Source organism: Triticum aestivum, chromosome 4A (genome assembly GCF_018294505.1).
Source record: "Triticum aestivum cultivar Chinese Spring chromosome 4A, IWGSC CS RefSeq v2.1, whole genome shotgun sequence".
Taxonomy (NCBI): domain Eukaryota; kingdom Viridiplantae; phylum Streptophyta; class Magnoliopsida; order Poales; family Poaceae; genus Triticum; species Triticum aestivum.
Window position 1 is genome coordinate 5,186,487 of NC_057803.1, and position 14,320 is coordinate 5,200,806.

Genomic DNA, 14,320 nt, shown 5'->3' on the forward strand with positions numbered 1-14,320 from the left:
CTTGCTAAAAGTTTCATGTTTATTTATAACATACATCTTAGCTGGTATTAAACCTCTGTATGGTTGATGTAAACTGTAAAACTATACACTGCATGTACCTCATGACCATTTTTAAACATATCAAGACTTTTGCTGCTCTAATATATGATAAACACACCAGTTAGCTTACAGATTGAAAATAGGGACCTGGTTAGTGCCATATCTTTTTTTTTCTTTTATGGTTGTTGTGTACCTAAGCTTATGGACAGTTGGAGCCTCGGAAGAACATAATTTCAAATGAATGATTTGAGATGTATAGGATGCATTAATGAAGACAGACCTCCAGCTGAGTCATGCTGTCCATACTTGACCTAAAGCTACGCCGGTTTCTGTAATAAGCATCAGACTGCAGTGGGGATCCTGAAATTGCAAGTGGAAAGGTTAGGGTTAATAGAATCACCTTCAGTATAGAAAATTACACTCATCAAATCAATATACCAATGCTAGAATCTCCATCGTAGTGACTAGCATCCCTTCTGTTTGTACCATATTGACCACCATTTCTTACTGTCTTTACCCATGGAGCAGCAGTTGGACTCATAGTACTTGCAGTGGGACTCATAATAGTAGCTTGCGGCTGTTCTTGGCCAGGAAATTCAAACTTCGCTCGTGTACTTAGCGTGTCCCTAACAAATGGAGAAGCATGGTGCTGCATTCTTGATGTCTGGTTTGGAGAAAATAATGAAGCACCAAAGCCATCATTCATTGAGAGGCCCGTGAGTGAAAGACTGTCAGGTCCAGGAGTCTCATCTTGGCCAAGAACGTTGAAATCAGGGGTGATATCATCTGGAAGCTGTTGTTGCCAATACCGGTGTGCTTCTTCATCAGGGTTGCTTGGTACGGACTCTGGTTGGTCTGTGCTGATTTCCTTGGAGGACTCTGAGACAGGAATCTTGGTTGTGTCCGATCTGTTTGAAGCATCACTCACAGATCTAAGGCATGAAGGAACAAATTCTACCGCGTTAGGATTTAACGAAGTCGTCCTGTTTATCAAACTTATTTTCCTTTCTTCAATGGACATCTTGCTAATGAGCAGATGCAGCAATTCTGCAGAATTCAAAATTTGACACAAGTGTCTTGGGAGATTCTTCTAGTCCTATCAGATAGAATCGTGAAAGGTAGAGTTAGATTTGAGACAAGCAAAATTAACAAAGACACAAAAGTCTTTTTGCAAAAAGTACAAAATGGTCTTAAGTACCACAATTATGCGGAACTCAAAACGTATCCACCAAATTATGATGCAGAAACCAGGGTAACAACTTCTGTGAGTGTGGTTTGCACACACAAAAATGCATTGCACATTTGCACATTTGCACAACACAATATCTGTGGTCTTCCTAATTAGATATCTCAGTTCAACTGGATAGATGAAGATGGGCTGGTGGTATTCTTATACAATATGGAAGTCAACATGTAAATCAGACTGTTCTACGAAGTGCAATTGGTACACTTTCTAGTATCGACTGAGGATTAGAAGTTATGGAACATTTATGACATATCAAACTCTGCCATGTGAGGCTGCTCATGGTTAGCAAAATCAACCAATCAAAACTTAAACAAAATAGCTATCCAATAAGCTGTAAATCCAACATAGCAAGCAAAACGCACGTGCGGGGACTGAGACGTGTAAAGAAAGCTCTATTTAACATGGAAATTGGCTCCTTCCCATTTTACTGTGGACAAAAAATGGAAATGCTTGCGTGCAATTGAATCTTAGAAGTTCGCATCCGAGACAACAAAGTAGACACACCAAGGTTCCACTTGAGAACAGGCAAAGGGAACAAAACAACAGACTTGTTACCAACAGAGAGAGACTAAGCTGCTGAGCTAAGCATCTCAAACCATTCCTAGTCACTCCGCAATGGATTTCATAATATGCATGGAGAAAGAACAAAATGCACACATTTGATACTTTTGGAAACAGAAGTACCAGAGCACAGAAGCATTTCTTGCGAGGGGTTAAATTACGAGCGACAAGTCCACTAAAAGGAAAAGGCTAACAATTATAATCACCAAATAGCAGCAAGCATTTCTAACCATAAGGAAGATGATAATAAGCAGGATACTTGACGAATCGCAATAGAAAAACAATGAAACATCCACAACCAAAAAGCAGTGGGATTCCCCACCACCATCGCATCCAGAAGCATCTAGATATAAGCAATACATGGCTTAGGACATGAACTGATTCAGTTCCAACCCGCAGCTCGCGGTCCCCATCGAACTGGTGCGGTGCTCCCGTGAGGAAATCGAAGTAAGCAAGTAACAACTAACAATAGGAAGTGGAGCGCAACAGCAAACACTGAAGCAACTAAATCCAGCAGGCTTTAACCCGCAAGCGGACTGTACCACACGCACGCACACCTACCGAATCCAATCCAATCATTATAATACCCAGCTCGGCGCAGCTTAAAAAAAACTCCACACGGGCACTTGACAGCTTGAAAAACAAACGAAATCGAGCGCCGAAAGAGCTGAATTCAGCAGCTCCGCCACTGAGCCCACAAAACCCCACGCGCGAATCGAGCACTCGAAGCGCGGGTCAATGCAATCGACGAGCGTCCACAAGGATCTAGCAGCGCCGGGGGGCCCTCAGCCCCGACGAGATCGACGGAGCTGGCGGCGCGCGGCGGAGGCCCGGCCCGTGACGTGCGTGCAGACACGCGACGGCGCTCGTCGTCCGTCCACGCCCCGCGTGCTAATTAAGCTGCGCCGCCGCCTAAAACCACGCACCCCGGCGACGCGGCGCGCGCCCGCGGAGAAGGGAATTGCTGGAGGGTCCCGACGAACCCAGAAGCTTCCAGAAGGATTGGAGATCTCACCTTCGCTCGCCTCCCCCTTGCTTCTCCGCCTCCTCCCTCTTCCTCTCGCCCTCGCAATAATTTCCCAGTGATTTTTTTTCCGGCCCTCTCTCCCTATCACTCTTGTTCGCTGTGTTGACTCGCAGCCTTATATTATTCGGGGACGCGATAATGTCCCACGGGCGCGCCCCGGCCCTCCGATCCGCCTGCGGGCGCGCATCCGGCCGTCCGTCGCCCCCGCGGCCGCAGATCGAGCGCGCCTCCGGAGCCACCGAGCCGGGTCTGGGTGACACGCGGGGTCCGCGCGAGGAGTGGCGTCTGCTGTGCCGTGTCTGTTTGTCCCGTGAGGGGAGCCGCGGGCCCGGCCGCCGATTTGACGGGTCCGGGGTTGGTAGCGGGCGTGTGCCGCTGGGCGGTGGGGCCGGGCGGCGGGGCGGCCCGCGTGTCAGCGTGTGGGAAAAGTTGCGCGCGGCCTGGTGTGGTGGCCCTTTGTATTTATTTTTTCTGGTTGGAGTCGCGTCACGTCCCCCTGGAGGTGCGAGGGGGCGAAGAGTGCATGCATTTTTTGTACCGAATGATTCTCGAGTAAGTAGGTTGCATGGGATCGTGTGGTCCTCGGTGCGCACGTCTCGTAGGCGAGTACGAACGGACAGGAGCTACTGCGATGCGATTTTGTATTCCCGGGGTTTAGAGCAATTTCAATGGGTCGACCAAACGGACGGCGGTTTTGTTCATTGGATCGACTGTTTGTTCGGCGTCCGTTCTGTTTTTGAAATGGGTCGGCAGCGTGACTAACACGTCGATCCATATGTGCCGGTGTGGCTGGTTGGTCACCTAATTTTATATTGGTAATTTGCATTCAAATATATTGTCAAATAAACCGAATAAAAATAGTATAGTTTTACAAGCCAAATATAAATAAAAATATTTCACGTAGTTTTGCAAACGAATAAAAGGAGATACACCTATTGGTTGCCAACATGAGCCCACATATACTGAACCAAATCATTTTGCAGTTACACGTGAGTTTCCCAATCACGCATGTCTTGATGAAATTGGATGAACTGTTCAAATGTTGCCGCTACTCCATGCTCAGGCACAACATTCTCACCCTGAAACTGAAACCCTTGATCGTATAGACGTTCCGGGCGTTCGTTTTCTACTATCATATTGTGCATGATCACACAAGCAGTCATCACCTTCCACAGTTTCTGTGTGCTCCAGGTATTAACAGGATGCGAACGATGCCCCATCGAGATTGCAAAGCACCAAAGGCACGCTCGACATCCTTCCTAGCACTCTTTTATTCTTGGGCAAATTTTTTCCTCTTCTCTCCGACAGGGTTGGGTATTGTCTTGGCAATAGTGGTCCACTGAGGATAGATACCGTCAACCAGGTAGTATCATTTGCCGTAGTTGTGGTCGTTGACAGCAAAGTTCACCGGTGGGTTGTTGCTTTCGGCAAGCCTAGCAAACACCGGCGAGCGCTGAAGCACGTTGATATCATTGTGTGATCCAGCCATGCCAAAGAAAGAGTGTCAGATTCAGAGATCTTGAGACGCCACGACCTCTAGTATGACAGTGCAAGCCCTGACATGTCCCTTATACCGCCCTTGCCAAGCAGAAGGACAGTTTTTCCACTCCCAGTGCATGCAGTCTATGCTGCCAAGCATCCCTGGGAAGCCCCTTCCAGCATTCAACAAACAGGCTGTATTTTCAGCTGTCGACTCTCTCAAGTACTCAGGGCCAAACACAGCAATAACAGCCTTGCAGAACTTATATAGGGACTCTAGGCATGTAGACTCGCTCATACGGATGTACTCGTTAATGAGATCACCGGACACTTCGTATGCAAGCATTCGGATGGCGGTATTGCATTTCTGGTAAGGGGAGAAATCGATATTGCCGACGGCATCCTCTTTGCACTCGAAATAGTCATCATAGCCGACCACCCCCTCTCTAATATGGTCGAAAAGATGCCTACTCATACGGAAACGACGGCGGAATTTTTGATGTTTGAACAACGGGTCTGTTGTATCAAAGTAGTCCTTTCAAAGAAGAAAATGCCCGCTCTCTCGGTTGCGAATCAACGCCGGAAGGTGGCCCAGAATGGAGCCACAGAACAACGGCCGCTGGCTGTTGAGGTGGTGATGGACCAACACGATAGCCAATATCTCCTCCTGGTCGTCGGACGACGAATTGTCGGAGTCACAAAGGAAATTGTGGAAAAAGAACTCGTCGGCAGAGTCCATTTCGTACCTTGGCAAACTATCGAACAACTTACGGGCGTCGAAGAAGGAGATGGCCGGCGAGGGGAGTCGCGGCGTGCACGGACCAGCTAGCTGCCCTGTCGGCGTCCGACGAGTGTGCCGGTCGGGTCTGGCTAGGGCGGCGAGGTGGCTTCTTGGTCGCGGGCGGCTGTGTGGTGGGGGAAGCGGCGATGGGAAGCAGTTTGCTCCCCGGTGGCAAGACGGCGGTGGCGAGCGACGGGGGAGTGGGCGGCGTTGCTGGGCAGATGTGGAGGCGGCGGCGGCGGGGGCGACGACGAAGGAGGCGGGCGAGGGTTGCTGTTGGCTGGGGGTTGAGGGGGAGGCCAATGTGCCACCGACCAGCGGGCCCGGGGAGAGGAGAAGGCGAGCGTGCGCGCGTCCGTCGCGTGTCCGCCCCGACGCAAATCCGGCTTAAAAATGGGTCGGGAATGGGTCGTTTGTGGACAAAAAGCGGACACGCGTCCGTTTGGGTCTCGGGCGACTCATTTCGTCCGCCGCCGTCCGTTTGGGTCGGCGCAGACTGCTACCTCTTTTAGCACTGCGTTGGTTTTCCCCGAAGAGGAAGGGATGATGCAGCAAAGTAGCGTAAGTATTTCCCTCAGTTTTTGAGAACCAAGGTATCAATCCAGTAGGAGGCTACGCGCGAGTCCCTCGTACCTACACAAAACAAATAAATCCTCGCAACCAACGCAAATAGGGGTTGTCAATCCCTATAGGGCCACTTACGAGAGTGAGATCTGATAGATATGATAAGACAATATTTTTTGGTATTTTTGTAATAAAGATGCAAAGTAAAATAAAGGCAAAGTAAATAGCAAAGTAGTAGGAGATTAATATGATAAAGATAGACCCGGGGGCCATAGGTTTCACTAGTGGCTTCTCTCGAGAGCATAAGTATTCTACAGTGGGTGACCAAATTACTGTTGAGCAATTGACAGAATTGAGCATAGTTATGAGAATATCTAGGTATGATCATGTATATAGGCATCACGTCCGAGACAAGTAGACCGACTCCTGCCTCCATCTACTACTATTACTCCACTCATCGACCGCTATCCAGCATGCATCTAGAGTATTAAGTTAAAAACAGAGTAACGCCTTAAGCAAGATGACATGATGTAGAGGGATAGACTCATGCAATATGAAGAAAACTCCATCTTGTTATTCTCGATGGCAACAATACAATACGTGCCTTGCTGCCCTTACTGTCACCGGGAAAGGACACTGCAAGATTGAACCCAAAGCTAAGCACTTCTCCCATTGCAAGAAAGATCAATCTAATAGGCCAAACCAAACTGATAATTCGAAGAGACTTGCAAAGATAACCAATCATACATAAAAGAATTCAAAGAAGATTCAAATATTATTCATAGATAGACTTGATCATAAACCCACAATTCATCGGTCTCAACAAACACACCGCAAAAAGAAGATTACATCGAATAGATCTCCACAAGAGAGGGGGAGAACATTGTATTGAGATCCAAAAAGAGAGAAGAAGCCATCTAGCTACTAACTATGGACCCGTAGGTCTGAAGTAAACTACTCACACTTCATCGGAGAGGCTATGGTGTTGATGTAGAAGCCCTTCGTGATCGATGCCCCCTCCGGCGAAGCTCTGGAACAGGCCCCAAGATGGGATCTCGTGGATACAGAAAGTTACAGCGGTGGAATTAGGGTTTTGGCTCTGTCTCTGATCGTTTGGGGGTACGTGGGTATATGTAGGAGGAAGAAGTACGTCGGTGGAGCAACAGGGGGCCCACGAGGGTGGAGGGCGTGCCTGGGGGGGCAGGCGCGCCCCCTACCTCGTGGCCTCCTGTTAGTTGGCTTGACGTAGGGTCCAAGTCTCCTGAGTTGTATTCGGTGAGAAAATCACGTTCCCGAAGGTTTCATTCCGTTTGGACTCCGTTTGATATTCCTTTTCTTCGAAACCCTAAAACAAGCAAAAAACAGTAATTCTGGGCTGGGCCTCCGGTTAATAGGTTAGTCCCAAAAATAATATAAAAGTGGATAATAAAGCCCAATAATATTCAAAATAGTAGATAATATAGCATGAAGCAATCAAAAATTATAAATACATTGTAGACGTATCAAGCATCCCCAAGCTTAATTCCTACTCGTCCTCGAGTAGGTAAATGATAAAAACAGAATTTTTGATGCGGAGTGCTACTTGGCATAATTTTAATGTAATTCTCCTTAATTGTGGTATGAATATTCAGATCCAAAAGATTCAAGACAAAAGTTTATATTGACATAGAAAATAATAATACTTCAAGCATACTAACAAAGCAATTATGTCTTCTCAAAATAACATGGCTAAAGAAAGTTATCCCTACAAAATCATATAGTCTGGCTATGCTCTATCTTCACCACACAAAATATTTAAATCATGCACAACCCCGATGACAAGCCAAGCAATTGTTTCATACTTTTGACATTCTCAAAAACTTTTTTAATCTTCACGCAATACATGAGCGTGAGCCATGGATATAGCATTATAGGTGGAATAGAGTGGTGTTTGTGGAGAAGACAAAAAGGGGAAGATAGTCTCACATCAACTAGGCGTATCAACGGGCTATGGAGATGCCCATCAATAGATATCAATGTGAGTGAGTAGGGATTGCCATGCAACGGATGCACTAGAGCTATAAGTATATGAAAGCTCAAAAAGAAACTAAGTGGGTGTGCATCCAACTTGCTTGCTCATGAAGACCTAAGGCAATTTTGAGGAAGCCCATCATTGGAATATACAATCCAAGTTCTATAATGAAAAATTTCCACTAGTATATGAAAGTGATAACATGAGAGACTCTCTACTATTAAGATCATGGTGCTACTTTGAAGCACAAGTGTGGTAAAAGGATAATAACATTGTCCCTTCTCTCTTTTTCTCTCTTTTTTTATTTTTTTATTTGGGCCTTTTCTCCTTTTTATGGCCTTTTTTCTTTCTCTTTTTTTTCGTCCGGAGTCTCATCCCGACTTGTGGGGGAATCATAGTCTCCATCATCCTTTCCTCACTGGGACAATGCTTTAATAATGATGATCATCACAATTTTATTTTTCTTACAACTCAACAATTACAACTCGATACTTAGAACAAAATATGACTCTATGTGAATGCCTCCGGTGGTGTACATGGATATGCAATGATTCATGAGTGACAAGTATGAAAGAATTATGAACGGTGGCTTTGCCACAAATAGTATGTCAACTACATGATCATGCTAGGCAATATGACAATGATGGAGTGTATCATGAACGGAACGGTGGAAAGTTGCATGGCAATATCTCTCGGAATGGCTATGGAAATGCCATAATAGGTAGGTATGGTGGCTGTTTTGAGGAAGGTATATGGTGGGTGTATGATACCGGCGAAAGGTGCGCGGTATTAGAGAGGCTAGCAAGGGTGGAAGGGTGAGAGTGCGTATAATCCATGGACTCAACATTAGTCATAAAGAACTCATATACTTATTGCAAAAATCTACAAGTTATCAAAGCAAAGTATTACGTGCATGCTCCTAGGGGGATAGATTGATAGGAAAAGACCATCGCTCGTCCCCGACCGCCACTCATAAGGAAGACAATCAATAAATAAATCATGCTCCGACTTCATCACATAACGGTTCACCATACGTGCATGCTACGGGAATCACAAGCTTCAACACAAGTATTTCTCAAATTCACAACTACTCAACTAGCATGACTTTAATATCACCATCTCCATATCTCAAAACAATTATCAAGTATCAAACTTATCATAGTATTCAACACACTCATAAGAAAGTTTTATTAATCTTGTATACCAAGCATATTAGGATTTAAGCAAATTACCATGCTATTAAGACTCTCAAAATAATATAAGTGAAGCATGAGAGTCAATAGTTTCTATAAAACAAATCCAGCACCGTGCTCTAAAAGATATAAGTGAAGCACTAGAGCAAAATTATATAACTCAAAAGATATAAGCGAAGCACATAGAGTATTCTAACAAATTCCAAATCATGTATGGCTCTCTCAAAAGGTGTGTACAGCAAGGATGATTGTGGTAAACTAATAAGCAAAGACTCAAATTATACAAGACGCTCCAAGTAAAACACATATCATGTGGTAAATAAAAATATAGCTCCAAGTAAAGTTACCGATAGAAGTAGACGAAAGAGGGATGCCTTCTGGGGCATCCCCAAGCTTTGGCTTTTAGGTGTCCTTAGATTATCTTGGGGGTGCCATGGGCATCCTCAAGATTAGGCTATTGCCACTCCTTATTCCATAATCCATCAAATCTTTACCAGAAACTTGAAAACTTCACAACACAAAACTTAAAGTAGAAAATCTCGTGAGCTCCGTTAGCGAAAGAAAATAAAAGATAACTTCAAGGTACTATAATGAACTCATTATTTATTTATATAGGTGTTATACATACTGTATTACAACTTCTCTATGGTTTATAAACTAATTTACTAGCCATAGATTCATCAAAATAAGCAAACAACACACGCAAAACAGAATCTGTCAAAAACAGAACAGTCTGTAGTAATCTGTAGCTAGCACAAGATCTGGAACCCCAAAAATTCTAAAATAAATTGCTGGACGTGAGGAATTTATCTATTAATCATATCCAAAAGGAATTAACTAAATATCACTGTCCAAATAAAAATTACAGCAGTTCTCGTAAGCGCTAAAGTTTCTGTTTTTTACAGCAAGTTCAACAAGACTTTCTCCAAGTCTTCCCAACGGTTCTACTTGGCACAAACACTAATTAAACAAAAAAAACACAACCAAAACAGAGGCTAGATAATTTATTTATTACTAAACAGGAGCAAAAATCAAGGAATAAAAATAAAATTGGGTTGCCTCCCAACAAGCGCTATCGTTTAACGCCCCTAGCTAGGCATAACAAGCAAGAATAGATCTAGCTATTGCCATCTTTGGTAGGCAATCCATAAGCGGCTCTCGTAATAGATTCATAAGGTAATTTAATTTTCTTTCTAGAAAAGTGTTTCATGCCTTTCCTTAACGTAAATTGGAATCTAATATTTCCTTCCTTCATATCAATAATTGCACCAATCGTTCTAAGGAAAGGTCTACCAAGAATAATAGGATATGAAGGATTGCAATCTATGTCAAGAACGATGAAATCTACGGGCACATAATTCCTATTTGCAACAATAAGAACATCATTAATTCTTCCCATAGGTTTCTTAATAGTGGAATCCGCAAGGTGCAAGTTTAGAGAGCAATCATCAAAATTACGGAAACCTAACAAATCACACAAAGTCTTTGGAATCGTGGAAAGACTAGCACCCAAATCACATAAAGCATAGCATTCATGATCTTTAATTTTAATTTTAATAGTTGGTTCCAACTCATCATAAAGTTTTCTAGGGATAGAAACTTCCAATTCAAGTTTTTCTTCATAAGATTGCATCAAGGCATCAACAATATGTTTAGTAAACGCTTTATTTTGACTATAAGCATGAGGAGAATTTAGCACGTATTGCAACAAGGAAATACAATCAATCAAAGAGCAATTTTCATAGTTAAATTCCTTGAAATCCATAATAGTGGGTTTAGCAACATCTAGGGTTTTAATTTCTTCAATCCCACTTTTATTAAATTTAGTATCAAGATCAAAAGATTCAGAATTATTGGAACGCCTTCTAGGTAAAGGTGGATCATATTCAGTCCCATCATTATTAAGATTCATATTGCAAAACAAAGATTTAATAGGGGACACATCAATAACTTTTAGATCTTCATCATTATTTTCATAGGAACTAGAAGAACATGCTTTTATAAAGGCATCTTTCTTAGCACGCATCCTAGCGGTTCTTTCTTTGCACTCATCAATGGAAATTCTCATGGCTTTGAGAGACTCATTGATATCATGCTTAGGTGGAATAGATCTAAGTTTCAAAGAATCAACATCAAGAGCAATTCTATCAACGTTCCTAGCCAAATCATCAATCTTAAGCAATTTTTCTTCAATCATAGCATTAAAATTCTTTTGCGAAGTAATAAATTCTTTAATATTAGAATCAAAATCAGAGGGCATCTTATCATAATTTCCATAAGAATTATTGTAGGAATTACCATAATTATTAGAGGGATTACTGGGATAAGGCCTAGGATTGAAATTTCCTCTATACGCGTTGTTACCAAAATTGTTCCTACCAAAAAAATTCACATCCATAGATTCATTATTATTCTCAATCAAAGTAGACAAGGGCATATCATTAGGATCATAAGAAATACTCTTATTAGCAAATAATTTCATAAATTCATCCATCTTTCCACTCAAAACATTAATTTCTTCTATCACATGCACCTTTTTATTAGTAGATCTTTCAGTGTGCCATTGAGAATAATTAACCATAATATTATCTAGGAGTTTAGTAGCTTCTCCTAAAGCGATTTTCATAAAAGTGCCTCCCGCGGCCGAATCTAAAAGATTTCTAGAAGCAAAATTCAATCCGGCATAAAAAATTTGTATGATCATCCACAAATTTAAACCATGAGTAGGGCAATTACCTATCATTAATTTCATTCTCTCCCAAGCTTGTGCAACATGTTCGTGATCAAGTTGCTTAAAGTTCATAATATCGTTTCTAAGAGAGATGATTTTAGTGGGAGGAAAATACTTAGAGATAAAAGCATCTTTGCACTTATTTCATGAATCAATACTATTTTTAGGCAAAGACGAAAACCAAGCTTTAGCATGATCTCTAAGCGAAAAAGGAAATAGCTTCAATTTAACAATATCATTATCCACATATTTCTTCTTTTGCATGTCACACAAATCAACGAAGCTATTTAGATGGGTAGCAGCATCTTCACTAGGAAGGCCGGAGAACGGATCTTTCATGACAAGATTCAGCAAAGCAGTATTAATTTCACAAGATTCAGCATCGGTAAGAGGAGCAATCGGAGTGCTAATAAAATCGTTGTTGTTGGTATTGGTGAAGTCACACAATTTAGTATTATCTTGAGCCATCGTGACAAGCAAGCAAACCAACACACAAGCAAACAAAAAGCAAGCGGACAAAAAGAGGCAAATAGAGAAAGAGAGGGAGGATAGAGAGAGAGGGCGAATAAAACGGCAAGGGTGAATTGGGGGGGGGGAGGAAAATGAGAGGCAAATGACAAATAATGTAATGCATGAGATAAGGGTATGTGATGGGTACTTGGTATGTTGACTTTTGCATAGACCTCCCCGGCAACGACGCCAGAAATCCTTCTTTCTACCTCTTTTTGCACTGCGTTGGATTTCCCCAAAGAGGAAGGGATGATGCAGCAAAGTGGCGTAAGTATTTCTCTCAGTTTTTGAGAACCAAGGTATCAATCCAGTAGGAGGCTACGCGCGAGTCCCTCGTGTTGGGGAACGTAGCAGAAATTCAAAAATTTTCCTACGCAACACCAAGATCTATCTATGGAGAGACCAGCAACGAGTAGAAAGGGGAGTGCATCTACATACCCTTGTAGATCGCTAAGCGGAAGCGTTCAAGTGAACGGGGTTGATGGAGTCGTACTCGTCGTGATTCAGATCACCGATGATCAAGTGCCGAACGGACGGCACCTCCGCGTTCAACACACGTACAGCCCGGTGACGTCTCCCACGCCTTGATCCAGCAAGGAGAGAGGGAGAGGTTGAGGAAGACTCCATCCAACAGCAGCACAACGGCGTGGTGGTGGTGGAGGAGCGTGGCAATCCCGCAGGGCTTCGCCAAGCACCATGGGAGAAGAGGAGGAGGGAGAGGGGCAGGGCTGCACCAACGAGAGATCAAATCGCGTGTTATGGGCAGCCCTATGCCTCACTATTTATAGGGGGGGAGGGGGCTGCGCCCCCCTCTAGGGTTTCCCACCCCCAAGGGGTGCGGCCAGCCCTAGATGGCAAAGGGGGCGGCGGCCAGGAGGGAGAGAGAGGGGAGGCGCCCACTAGGTGGGCCTTAAGGCCCATCTGGACTAGGGTTTGCCCCCTCCCACTCTCCCTTGCGCCTTGGCCCCTTGTGGGGGGCGCACCAGCCCACTTAGGGGCTGGTCCCCTCCCACACATGGCCCACGCAGCCTTCTGGGGCAGGTGGCCCCACTTGGTGGACCCCCGGGACCCTCCCGGTGGTCCCGGTACAATACCGATATCGCCCGAAACTTTTCCGGTGACCAAAACAGGACTTCCCATATATAAATCTTTACCTCCGGACCATTCCGGAACTCCTCGTGACGTCCGGGATCTCATCTGGGACTCCGAACAACATTCGGTAACCACATACAAGCTTCCTTTATAACCCTAGCGTCATCGAACCTTAAGTGTGTAGACCCTACGGGTTCGGGAGACATGCAGACATGACCGAGACGTTCTCCGGTCAATAACCAACAGCGGGATCTGGATACCCATGTTGGCTCCCACATGTTCCACGATGATCTCATCGGATGAACCACGATGTCAAGGACTCAATCGATCCCGTATACAATTCCGTTTGTCTAGCGGTATTTTACTTGCCCGAGATTCGATCGTCGGTATCCAATACCTTGTTCAATCTCGTTACCGGCAAGTCACTTTACTCGTTCCGTAACACATCATCCCGTGATCAACTCCTTGGTCACATTGCGCATATGATGATGTCCTACCGAGTGGGCCCAGAGATACCTCTCCGTTTACACGGAGTGACAAATCCCAGTCTCGATCCGCATAAAACAATAGATACTTTCGGAGATACCTGTAGTGCACCTTTATAGTCACCCAGTTACGTTGTGACGTTTGATACACCCAAAGCACTCCTACGGTATCCAGGAGTTACACGATCTCATGGTCAAAGGAAGAGATACTTGACATTGGCAAAGCTCTAGCAAACGAACTACACGATCTTTGTGCTATGCTTAGGATTGGGTCTTGTCCATCACATGATTCTCCTAATGATGTGATCCCGTTATCAACGACATCCAATGTCCATAGCCAGGAAACCATGACTATCTGTTGATCACAACGAGCTAGTCAACTAGAGGCTCACTAGGGACATATTGTGGTCTATGTATTCACACGTGTATTACGATTTCCGGATAATACAGTTATAGCATGAATAAAAGACAATTATCATGAACAAGGAAATATAATAATAATACTTTTATTATTGCTTCTAGGGCATATTTCCAACAGTCTCCCACTTGCACTAGAGTCAATAATCTAGTTCACATCGCCATGTGATTAACACTCACAGGT

At 44.0% G+C, this 14,320-nt stretch overlaps 1 protein-coding gene across 4 annotated transcripts in view; it reads right to left on the bottom strand.

The window, feature by feature from the left end:
• LOC123084712 (polyadenylate-binding protein-interacting protein 7) overlaps positions 1-3,097 on the bottom strand; it is a 7,386-nt gene extending 4,289 nt beyond the window's left edge. For 2 of the 4 annotated variants that reach the window (XM_044506205.1, XM_044506203.1), the window contains exons 1-3: positions 2,862-3,097; positions 478-1,135; positions 320-399 (exon numbers count right to left, since the gene is read on the bottom strand). In XM_044506205.1, coding sequence (XP_044362140.1) covers positions 320-399; positions 478-1,060 — 663 coding nt within the window. In that variant the 5' untranslated portion in view covers positions 1,061-1,135; positions 2,862-3,097. The remainder of the gene's footprint in view (positions 1-319; positions 400-477; positions 1,136-2,861) is intronic. The other 2 variants (XM_044506206.1, XM_044506204.1) reach the window with 1 other exon arrangement.
• Positions 3,098-14,320: the final 11,223 nt, after the last annotated feature.